Below are 12,477 nucleotides of genomic sequence, written 5' to 3'. Positions count from 1 at the left end.
TTCAGCTAGCTTCTCGAAGTCCTCCTCAACAGTAGGAACCCAGCTCTGGAACAACCTCCAGCACTACATAGAGAACTGAACAACATCTCCACCTTCAGAGAACAGGTAGTCATACATCTGCTAAAGAAACAATAAGATTATCATTGTTCCTGTATGCATTCATTACCCTTGTACATCCCTCTTTCCAAAACTGATCTTCCTCATTTGCCAGCATTCTTAGCTGATATAATCTCCCTTAATTTCCTTTTCCCAAAACTCACTATGTCAGAAAACATCTATTTTGTAGACCTATAAATCCTTCTTTTATCTGCCACTGTGATTATTGTCATTAATGTCATAATTATTGTCATTATTATTATTATTATTATTATTATTGAGTTAGTACAATTTACTCACACCACCACCGTAGACACTCAAATCATTTTAATACTAGTTGTCATACTAAAATTATCGATAACTACGATATAATATATACTGTATGAGTGAAACCCTGGTCTGATCGAAGAGAGGGCCTGATGGCCCTACTTAGATCAGGTTAAATGAATAAATTTTTCCCTCACTCCGTTTTTGAGTGGGACAGGAAAGGGAATGACTACAGCCAGATTTACAAACAGCCATTCCGCACAGGTACAGGTATGTTAAGGGAATGTAGCATTGCTAATTCCCCTGTTTTCTGCTTTGGATTTAAAGAAACTGTACATCCTGTAAATTATATCTCTCACTTGTTTATGTAGAATTTGGCACTTCCTACCATTCTAAGTAATGATAGCTCACAACAAGTGGAATAAAAATTCTCTAAAGAACTCACCATATTTAGTGTTTACACTGACTACAACATTCTCAGCAGTGTGCTTACTGGCTGCTGGACAATGTACAACATCATGTGTGTAGAAAAAGCCTAAATTAGAAATCTTTCTTTCATGGTTGACAACTGTAATGGTACAAGATACCCCCACCATACAGAGGCTTGCAGAGTGTGTATGTAGCTGGAGATGTAGACCATCAATATTACAAAATTTTTCAAGGGAATTTGAGGTACATTAGCAGACATTGTTTAAGCCATTCATAATCCATCCTCTTGAAAAATACCATCCTCAAGAAGATCAAAACTCTCACTCATGCTACTTGTTTATGTATCAACATTATTTTGCAATGTAGGAGGGGAAACAAACTTTTGTCCTCTCATGTTTTCTCTAGGTGATTCATTAATGGTGCAACTTCGGATTTACAGCCGAGCAGTCAACCCCATTTTATGCACCAAAATGTATAAAGTGGAATCAGCACCATGAAAGCATACCATTAATGAAATTTTTATTATGTGATCTGATGCAAGCTACACAACATATAAACAGGACTACTGCACGAGACCCCACACATCCAAAGCAAGGCTCTTTTCAAAGTCAACTAAAATACTGAAACGAAATTGCAGAAAGTTCCTCTAAGATCAGCACATGAGCCACCGTCCTCACTTGAAAAGTTCTCAAATGAACTGATTATCCAAATCAGAGGAGCTATCAATACCATTCAGTATTAACTAAAACATCTCCTACATTTTGATCTAATGCAACTAAACTGGGCAGTAATAAGAATAGATAAAATTAGATTCTAAAATTTTACATATGTAAATGTTTGGTGTACATGAGTACATTGTATCTAAAAGACCTAAATGTTCTTTAAATAAACATTCATCACCACCAAAACTTTAAGTTATGCCATGCAATTCATTTCTCCATGCAACAGGAAGTCATTAGCATACTGGATAATGATCACTAGCTGTATGCTACATATGAGGTACATAAAAGTATCAGATGCAAAAAAGCAAAAACTACGGAATACAAAAATTAACCTAAAGCTGCTTATTTACTTTGCATTAATGATTATATTGAAGAGTGAACTCACTTCTGTAGGACTGGCTTTTGAGAAAGAAACACCACTACCTGTGACTCCCAGTCGAATTTCACTTGGGGATCTAACTACGTGATGAGTGGTGAAAGGAGGTGAGGATGGGCAACTTTTGCTGTAACAGAAAAAGTCTTGTTTAATTAATATAGTTTTACCCCATGGACATATTTGTAATAAAGGCAAAACTCACCATTCTACCCTGTAATGTTCATCTATCTTGACTTGCTTCTTAATGGTTTGTGAAGAATCAGGCACTGCAAAATCTTGTCCACCATACATATGCCATACAACACTCATTTCTCTTAGTGTATAGCGAAGAACAGCAGCAGGAAAATGTTTTGGTGCTTTCAGGAGATCAGTTTTTCCCAGTGGAACAGAGAAATGGTTGTCTATTATTCTCACTGGTTCTTGTATCAGCATTCTTACTTCTGGCAAACCATTACGAGGCTACAGAGAAATAAAAAAGAAAACCTTACAGTACCTTAGAACTGAACAATATGAATATTAATTAAAAATACTTCCGAGCTACCATTTTATAAAGTGAAACAAATACATGATATTCTCATGTGCATGACAGCTTACCCAGAAATAGACAAACAAGGACATGACCAAAGTGTTTGTCTTTCTTATGACTCACATACCTTTACCTTTTTAATGGATAAAGACCAGGAAGAGGGGGGGGGGGGGGGGGAAAGAGGTATTTTTACAGCAAAGTATTAGTTGCTTCATTAACAACAAACAGATCCAGCAGTCACAATCTCGGAAAAAAAGTGTGGAGTTCTCCTCCCACAGGAATACAAAAATATCAGACAAAAAAGTAGTGTTAATATTTGTTGATTCTAAAAAGGCATATGATACTACAGACAGACACTACCTCCTCCAAACCCTGAAGAAATTTGCAGTAGATAGAAAAACTCTGGAAATAACTAAACAAACTCTTGTGCACAGAGTAACTAAAGTTAAATACCTTGGAACAATTTTTAGTCCCTTCCAAATTGTATCAGAAGTCAGATAAGGGGATTGTTTGTCACCATTAGTATTCACCTGGGTGCTGGAAAAAGTTATACGAAGAAGAAAAACAATAAGTTAATAACTACATAAAGTTGGGTAGAGCGAATGACGCAATAAATTGTTTAGCCTTTGCAGATGATCTCGTAATAATAAATGGAACCTTGCAGAATGCAAAGAAAAACGTCTGAAGGACACAGCTGAAAAGGCAGGTCCGCAAGTATCTTTTGAAAAGGCAGAGGAGTAATGAAAGTAACTCACCAAGAATTTTAAAAACCAAGTATGGTAACATAAAGAAAACATAGAACTTTAAATGTCTGAATGAAAATACAAATATAGTGCAAAATAAGCAGTTAATATTAGAACTGAGAAAATGAAAACCGCGTACATGAAAGTGAGAAATCTGCACAATAATAACGGTTTTTCTTAAGACATTAAATATAGCATTATAATATAGTGGTAAAACCATAATTCCTATTTTTATATGGATGCAAAACGTCATTAGATGATTCAGAAAAGAAAGAAAGATGACTCTTGCAAAAAAAAAAAAAAAAAAAAAAAACGGTAGATCCAAATAAGAACAAAGACATCAATTGCACCTTGAAACCAAATAAGGAAATATATACTCATTCTGCCCTAAAATAATGGCTAAGGTCAGGAAAAGGCATGTTACACTCTATGGGCACCTAGAGAGAATGGAGGAAGCCAGACTAACAAAGAGGATCCAACATTCTTCCAAAACAGGGAAAGAGACAAAGAAAATGGATGGAGGGACAAGGCAAAAATGGACTTAGAAGAAATGCAGACTGCACAGGAGACCTTACTCAATGGAGAGAAATTCAGACTAGAAATCCAGAAATTCAAAGGTTTTCATAAAGAAAAAAACAAAACATAATAGCAACTGGAGTAAAATGATCAGATAAGAGGAAAAAATAAAAGAGTTTTTGATAATGATGAAGGAAAAGAGTAATAAATAGTTATCCTGATGTGCTCCTTATGATGCCTTAAACAATTTTTTTTTTAATAATTCTTAAAACAAGCTACATAGATTTTCTTATATAAAAGAAAGAACAGATACAAAATCATAATGGAGAATTATGTTCATAAAGAGTAGGGGATAATTTGAAAGAGAGAGAGAGAGAGAGAGAGAGAGAGAGAGAGAGAGAGAGAGAGAGGGGGGGGGGGGGGCACAGAAGTGTAAGGAAGAGGAATGTACAGATGTACAGAGTGAGTGGGAGAGCAAGAGCAGAGGAGTAGCTGCTTCCTTTCTCTAACTGGCAGTAGTTCAATGATGATTGACAATGATACCACAATTTGCAAAATTGCTAAATATTTTTCCACATCAACACAGTGCATACTGTTGTTGTCCAGCAATCCTCTGCAACCCAATGCAACAATGGTTGCATAGCAACCAATGCTAGCCTCATATAGTTGCACTCGCTGGCCTGTCACTGATATAAAAAGACGTCAGTGACACTTGTGTTGCTTAGCAATGTTATGATACCCAGCCAGCATAGAAGTGGTATCTGCTGTAATCAGTCAATGTCAGCTGTGTTCGCTAAATATATCGCTGACATCTTAAGGTCCCTAGATGCACTCCATATTGAAATGTTTCATGGGTTGTTTTCGTACTGGGGGTGATAAGAATGGGCGGTTGAAGCAGTCCAGTAGTCAATCTGCAGTTTTTGTATTTTACTGAATTTTCCAATTCTCTTATGTTTTCTGTCAGTTGCCGTACAATATCAATGCTGCAACGGTTCTGCTACACAGCGCCCTTGAACTGTGAACCAGCTTCTCCCCCGTGGGGGATCCACAGAGTCAATGATGCTGAAAGAAACTTTTTCTTCTATCTAGTGGAATAACACAATCAGAGAAGTTGAACTCAATGTATTTCCAATAACATACATTCGTAACTTCTTCTAATGGATAGACTACATAGGTGTTAAAATCTGGCTAGATGTTTGCGTAAGTGCATCTTGCAAGAGACTCTGAACAATTTTTTTTACAGTAAAATCTGAACAATTGCCTTTTTGGTGATGATTTCTTTGACGTCATGGAGGTCACATGCACTCCATGCCATTCACTCGCGGTCCCAACATCCAGCAGGAAGAAGCACCAGTCCGCAGCCCTCATTGCCGATAGCACAGGATTCATACAATTCTGATCTGCACAAATCATAAAAAACTTCCAAAAGTGAAGTGCCTGCTACTTACTAAATACCTTAACCCATGAACATCTTTTATCAGCCAATTGAGATCAAGGACGTAGAACATCTTGTTCTCTGAATGACATGTTATACCTCAATATCAGCATATGTAGTACCATCCTAGATACAAATGTTGAAGGAAAGTTCTTGAAGAATGTAAATAGTTTAGGATTAAAGGAGACCACTCAGCGAAATGCAGAAGCATTGAGTTGTTGATAGGCAGACACGAAAGAAAGAAAACTTGCTAGCTTCCAGAGTTATCTTTTGATGAGTTAGAGTACAACACACACACAGTCTCACACATATGTATACATATGCCTATGTCCTTACTTGATACGGCTAGACTACAGTCTAGCTAGCACCATGTAGGGGAATAGAAATGTGTGTGTTCACATATTTTACTCTGAAAGCTAGAAAGTGTCCTTTCTTTTGCATGTGTCTTGATGGACAAATTTCAACAACTCAACCTAGATACATATGTTTCACATAGTACCAACCTAGATAGATAGATTACCTAAGTATGTAGTGACTTTCGTGCCACCCTGTATGCTGTAGCTCTAATAAATCTCTTCCACAGGCACATAATTTTTAAGTAATTTGAAAAGAAAGTCACATCAAGATAGAAAATAAATTATGTAAACCACAGTTCCGTATTGTGTGTACAAAACTGAAGAAAAATGATATTTATTAACAATTACACTTACCAGGAATCCTGATCCAGCCTCTTTATCCAGAATACAGAATTCATCCTCCCAGTTGTCATCTTCCTCTTGAGATAGTTCTGAATCACCCGAGGGCTTTATGGGAATTGGTTGATTCTCATCAGGGAAAAAAAAGACCTCCACATCTTTTTTGTTTCTCTGAGAACGTGGTGATCCTTCATAAAAGCAAGCAAGTCAGGTGAGTTAAAACAGCCACAATATCAGAGACAACCTACATACAAGAAAAGTCTACCTACTTGACTTAAGCCCAGTATCAGGAGACAGTGTTTCCCTCATTGCTTCTTCCATCATGTTATGCACATGAGCCACTTGTGATTTAGACAAGGTGTCTGATCCAGGTTCTTGCCTCGTAGTTGTTAAATCTCCAGTGTTTATTAGTACTTGATCAGCATTACTATGATTCTGCACAATGATGCTTTCAGGACCAGTCTCTACATCAGTTTCAGTTCCAACTGGTCTCAGATCACCATCTGATGCAAAGTATGTAAGCAGCTCAGCCAATGCCTTGGCTGTATCAGCACATGTGTGTATGTGTAGCATATTGTTGGAAGCACGGAGATCGATACGAGGACCACCTGATCCTTTGTCACTCAGGCGCAAAGACAATTCAAATAGTCCCATATCAAGGACACAGACATAATCATTACGCAAATCCACTGGACTATTTTGCTGCTGCTGATTCAAACTGGTCTTATTAGATATATAAAGTGCTGAATCTTCAGCAATGAAACGTAAGGTTGATGTGCTAGTCTGAGCTGCTATGTTGCTTGAAATGCTGAAGCTACCAACTGTGATCATTGACTTAAGTGGTAGATACAGTGGTCTGTAAAAGAGGAAATATCTAATTGTTTACAGCTGTTATGCTTTGTACTACAGAAGATAGTAAAACCAATTTTTCACAGTCTTAACAAATTTCATCAAAGAAAAAGAATTTCATAGAACTGAGAACTGTGATGGATATTGATTCATCTGACATGTTAGACTCTTAGAAACTATTTATCACTAAAAGGTGTTCCAATTTGTATTGGAAAACAAAATCTTTTGTCTTGTTAAAATGATAGATCTAAATATTTGCTACAGTGTTTGAATCAGAGAAATGCGTATTTTATAGCTTTGAAATAATTCCTTCTGCCTTCAGTTTCCTGTATCTGCTTGAGAGCTGATGAAATTCCATGTGGTCAACATTTTATTTTGTGATTTGGAGATATATTCATATTTTCCCATTTACACTCCATTTTTAATTGCTTTGCAGTAGATCTTATTACACTCATCTGATACAATTTTGGATTTCTTCTGACACGCGATTTTATTTTTATAGGAATGCAGAAACCTTTTCTTCACCCTGGAGATTTTTATGCCAGTTGTAAGCCAACTTTTAATTCTGGTTGCTTTTAGACTTGGAACACTTTGTTAAAATAATAATGAAATATCTCAAGCATGGAACTGACATGCTATTTGAATCTGACTCATTAAACATTTAATACCATGGATACCATATTAACATTAAGTAGAAGTTTGCAAAATTAACTTCACTGAAGTCTTTACAATAATTCACTCTCATATCCCCTTCCCCCTGTTTTTTTACATTGTTTCTTTGATAATAATAAAGTTTCACAATTGCTACAGCCCTTATTGAACACCTTAGCACTAAACAGAGAGTTATCTTCATTTGAAAATATGACCTAATTTTAATATCGCAAGTAATTCTTGTTTGTGTGTTTGCTGCAGGCATTGCACAAAAATTCTCTGTCATGTATAGTAATTCATTTCTGCAATTACATGGTTTTAAAGAAATCAGTGTTACATTCACATCACACAATTTTCTTTACTGCTGATCGTGATGTACTTAATTCCTCAAGTTTGAACATGAAACTTTTCAAAGTTTCCATAAAGTGAACTGCATAAATTCACAACTACTAGATGCCTAAAAATTAAGTTCAACTGATATCAAATTTCAAGGTCTTCCAACAATTTATACGTGAAATTTTGCTTTGTAAAGATAGTTCACTCTGTTTTTACAATAAGATATCCAGGGCAAGCTATTTAAGATGGCTAACTGATTTGCTCACATATTTTGTAATATTCAAATATAATTCATTTAAGAGTGGTTGATATGCATAAATTTTGCAGTGAATGCACACAAGAGAAAATTTGACAACTTACACTGTGTATTAACAAATAACTCATATGGTTTAAAATTAAGTTGGATGCCTAATCTTCTAATATATAAATAAAAAAGCTGCAGTGTGATCATTTTGATTTAAGAACAGACAGGGAAAATTGGTGAAATTCAAGCATAGTTACATGAAGCTAGATAAGATTAGCTGAGGTCAAGAGAGAAGTGACAGAAAGATGCTGATTGGGAATTGGCAGTTAGCAGAAAGGCTGGAAGAAATCACACACAGTCAGAGTTTTTGCAGATATGTTGTTGTTGTTGTTGTGGTCTTCAGTCATGAGACTGGTTTGATGCAGCTCTCCATGCTACTCTATCCTGTGCAAACTTCTTCATCTCCCAGTACCTACTGCACCCTACATCCTTCTAAATCTGCTTAGTGTATTCATCTCTTGGTCTCCCTCTACAATTTTTACCCTCCAAGCTGCCCTTCAATAGTAAATTGGTGATCCCTTGATGCCTCAGAACATGTCCTACCAACTGATCCCTTCTTCTAGTGAAGTTGTGCCACAAACTTCTCTTCTCCCTAATCCTATTCAATACCTCCTCATTAGTTATGTGATCTACCCATCTAATCTTCAGCATTCTTCTGTAGCACCACATTTCGAAAGTTTCTATTATCTTCTTGTCTAAACTATTTATCGTCCATGTTTCACTTCCATACATGGCTACACTCCATACAAATAATTTCAGAAACGACTTCCTGACATTTAAATCTATAGTCGATGTTAACAAATTTCTCTTCTTCAGAAACGCTTTCCTTGCCATTGCCAGTCTACATTTTATATCCTCTCTACTTCGACCATCATCAGTTATTTTTCTCCCCAAATAGCAAAACTCCTTTACTACTTTAAGTGTCTCATTTCCTAATCTAATTCCCTCAGCATCACCCGACTTAATTTGACTACATTCCATTATCCTCGCCTTGCTTCTGTTGATGTTCATCTTATATTCTCCCTTCAAGACACTGTCCATTCCGTTCAACTGCTCTTCCAAGTCCTTTGTTGTCTCTGACAGAATTACAATGTCATCGGCAAACCTCAAAGTTTTTATTTCTTCTCCATGGATTTTAATTCCTACTCCGAATTTTTCTTTTGTTTCCTTCACTGCTTGCTCAATATACAGATTGAATAACATCGCGGAGAGGCTAAAACCCTGCCTCACTCCCTTCCCAATCACTGCTTCCCTTTCGTGTCCCTCGACTCTTATAACTGCCATCTGGTTTCTGTACAAATTGTAAATAGCCTTTTGCTCCCTGTATTTTACCCCTGCCACCTTCAGAATTTGAAAGAGAGTATTCTAGTCAACACTGTCAAAAGCTTTCTCTAAGTCTACAAATGCTAGAAACGTAGGTTTGCCTTTTCGTAATCTAGCTTCTAAGATAAGTCGTAGGGTCAGTATTGCCTCACGTGTTCCAGTATTTTTACGGAATCCAAACTGATCTTCTCCAAGCTCGGCTTCCACTAGTTTTTCCATTCATCTGTAAAGAATTCGTGTTAGTATTTTGCAGCAGTGACTTATTAAACTGATAGTTCGGTTATTTTCACATCTGTCAACACCTGCTTTCTTTGGGATAGGAATTATTACATTCTTCTTGAAGTCTGAAGGTATTTCACCTGTCTCATACATCTTGCTCACGAGATGGTAGAGTTTTGTCAGGACTGGCTCTCCCAAGGCTGTCAGTAGTTCTAAGGGAATGTTGTCTATTCCCGGGGCCTTGTTTCGACTCAGGTCTTTCAGTGCTCTGTCAAACTCTTCACGCAGAATCATATCTCCCATTTCATCTTCATCTACATCCTCTTCCATTTCCATAATATTGTCCTCAAGTACATCACCCTTGTATAGACCCTGTATATACTCCTTCCAGCTTTCTGCTTTCCCTTCTTTGCATAGAACTGAGTTTCCATCTGAGCTCTTGATATTCACACCAATGGCTCTCTTTTCTCCAAAGGTCTCTTTAATTTTCCTGTACGCAGTATCTTATCTTACCCCTAGTGAGATAAGCCTCTACATCCTTACATTTGTCCTCTAGCCATCCCTGCTTAGCCATTTTGCACTTCCTGTCGATCTCATTTTTGAGATGTTTGTATTCCCTTTTGCCTGCTTCATTTACTGCGTTTTTATATTTTCTCCTTTCATCAATTAAATTCAATATTTCTTTTGTTACCCAAGGAGTTCTACTAGCCCTCGTCTTTTTACCTACTTGATCCTCTGCTGCCTTCACTACTTCATCTCTCAAAGCAACCCATTCTTCTTCTACTGTACTTCTTTCCCCCTTTCCTGTCAGTTGTTCCCTTATGCTCTCCCTGAAACTCTGTACAACCTCTGGTTTAGTCAGTTTATCCAGGTCCCATCTCCTTGCATTCCCACCTTTTTGCAGTTTTAATCTACAGTTCATAACTAATAGATTGTGGTCAGAGTCCACATCTGCCCCTGGAAGTGTCTTACAATTGAAAACCTGGTTCCTAAATCTCTGTCTTACCATTATATAATTTATCTGAAACCTGTCAGTATCTCCAGGCTTCTTCCATGTATACAACCTTCTTTGATGATTCTTGAACCAAGTGTTAGCTATGATTAAGTTGTGCTCTGTGCAAAATTCTACCAGGCGGCTTCCTCTTTCATTTCTTACCCCCAATCCATAGTCACCTACTATGTTTCCTTCTCTCCCTTGTCCTACCACCGAATTCCAGTCACCCATGACTATTAAATTTTCGTCTCCCTTCACTATCTGAATAATTTCTTTTATTTCATCATACATTTCTTCAATTTCTTCGTCATCGGCAGAACTAGTTGGCATATAAACTTGTACCACTGTAGTAGGCGTGGGCTTTGTGTCTATCTTGGCCACAATAATGCGTACACTATGCTGTTTGTAGTAACTTACCCGCACTCCTATTTTTTTATTCACTACTAAACCAACTCCTGCATTACCCCTATTTGATTTTGTATTTATAACCCTGTATTCACCTGACCAAAAGTCTTGTTCCTCCCGCTACCGAACTTCACTAATTCCCACTATATCTAACTTCAACCTATCCATTTCCCTTTTTAAATTTTCTAACCTACTTGCCTGATTAAGGGATCTGACATTCCACGTTCCGATCCGTAGAACGCCAGTTTTCTTTCTCCTGATAACGATGTCCTTTTGAGTAGTCCCTGCCCGGAGATCCGAATGGGGGACTATTTTACCTCTGGAATATTTTACCAAAGAGGACGCCATCATCATTTAACAATATAGTAAAGCTGCATGCCCTCGGGAAAAATTATGGCTGTAGTTGCAGATATAACACAGATTTAATCAGATGTGAGAGGAAAGTGGACAGAAGCCCCAGACAGTAGGAGGAATGAAAAAAAATTGACAAGAAATAATAATGTACTCCCAAGAAAATACTATGTAGTTTAATACATTTTGTTCGTATGACATTAAGTAAAATTCATTTAACACAAAAACATTTTCGTTCTTGGATGAGAAAATACTCCCACTTTCTGTGGTCATGATGTTATCCAGCACTTCAGTCAGCTGTAGAAGTCGGTGATAAGATTGAGCATCAAAATTGATAAATTTTGTGATATAACTGTTTTGTGCTTTTTCTTTTATACACGTGTTCTATTAATTCATTTTTTACACTCAGTGGCAAAGATATCAGACAAGAAAGAAACTGCTATTATACTTTAAATGAAGATGGAGTTGCTTAAGGCCACTGATGAAAAATGGAGGTCAAAAAGTGAAATCTGCTAACTCTAAACCTTTGACTATAATTAAAAAGAGAGATCAAATTATGGAAATATTTGAGCACAGTATGTTGGATCCCCAGAGAAAACATATGAGAACACCTAGCAGGGAGATGTAGAAACTATACTGCTTTAGGTCTCAGGGCTATTATTTCACAAAGAGCTGAAGAACATGCCAAATAAATGAGTATTGAATTTTTTGTAAATCCATACTGGTTGGAACATTTTAAGAAAAAGAATGGATTAGTGTTATAAATGGTTTGTGGCAAAGCTAACCAAATTTTGTCAGCTATGACTACAGATTGATTGCAGTAATATTGCCTTCAATCCTGGGACAAAATGAGAAGTTTTCAACACCTAAAAGCATGGCTTATTTTACCATTGCTTGCCTCATATTTAAGAGACAATCAAGTTCTGGGAAGAAGGAAAGAGGGGGGGGGGGGGGGGGGGGAGCAGGAAGGAAGCAAATCTATCAGGAAATAATTACAGTATTGGTGCAATTCAATTCTGACAGATTTTAAAATCTACCTTGAAATATACAACAAAAATTACAAGATAGTCACTGTGTTCTGTAAGACAGTACACACAAGATGTGCACAAATATAAGTGTAATGACACAAAATACCTGACTCTATTGAGAATTTCGTGGTAGGGAGGATTGAAAATGTTATCTTGGATGGAGAGTCATCATCATAAGTGTGTCCCATGGGACCATTGCTGTTCAACTTGTA

The 12,477-nt window shown here is 36.9% G+C and overlaps 1 protein-coding gene across 1 annotated transcript in view; it reads right to left on the bottom strand.

The window, feature by feature from the left end:
- The window catches only part of LOC126259239 (autophagy-related protein 2 homolog A), a 471,250-nt gene that overhangs the window by 190,232 nt on the left and 268,541 nt on the right, over positions 1-12,477 (bottom strand). The window contains exons 24-27 of the mRNA XM_049955863.1: positions 6,075-6,661; positions 5,821-5,993; positions 2,093-2,349; positions 1,900-2,017 (exon numbers count right to left, since the gene is read on the bottom strand). Coding sequence (XP_049811820.1) covers positions 1,900-2,017; positions 2,093-2,349; positions 5,821-5,993; positions 6,075-6,661 — 1,135 coding nt within the window. The remainder of the gene's footprint in view (positions 1-1,899; positions 2,018-2,092; positions 2,350-5,820; positions 5,994-6,074; positions 6,662-12,477) is intronic.

The sequence above is a fragment of the Schistocerca nitens genome, chromosome 5 (assembly GCF_023898315.1).
Source record: "Schistocerca nitens isolate TAMUIC-IGC-003100 chromosome 5, iqSchNite1.1, whole genome shotgun sequence".
In the NCBI taxonomy this organism is placed as follows: Eukaryota; Metazoa; Arthropoda; class Insecta; order Orthoptera; family Acrididae; genus Schistocerca; species Schistocerca nitens.
This window is presented reverse-complemented; position numbering and strand designations above follow the sequence as displayed.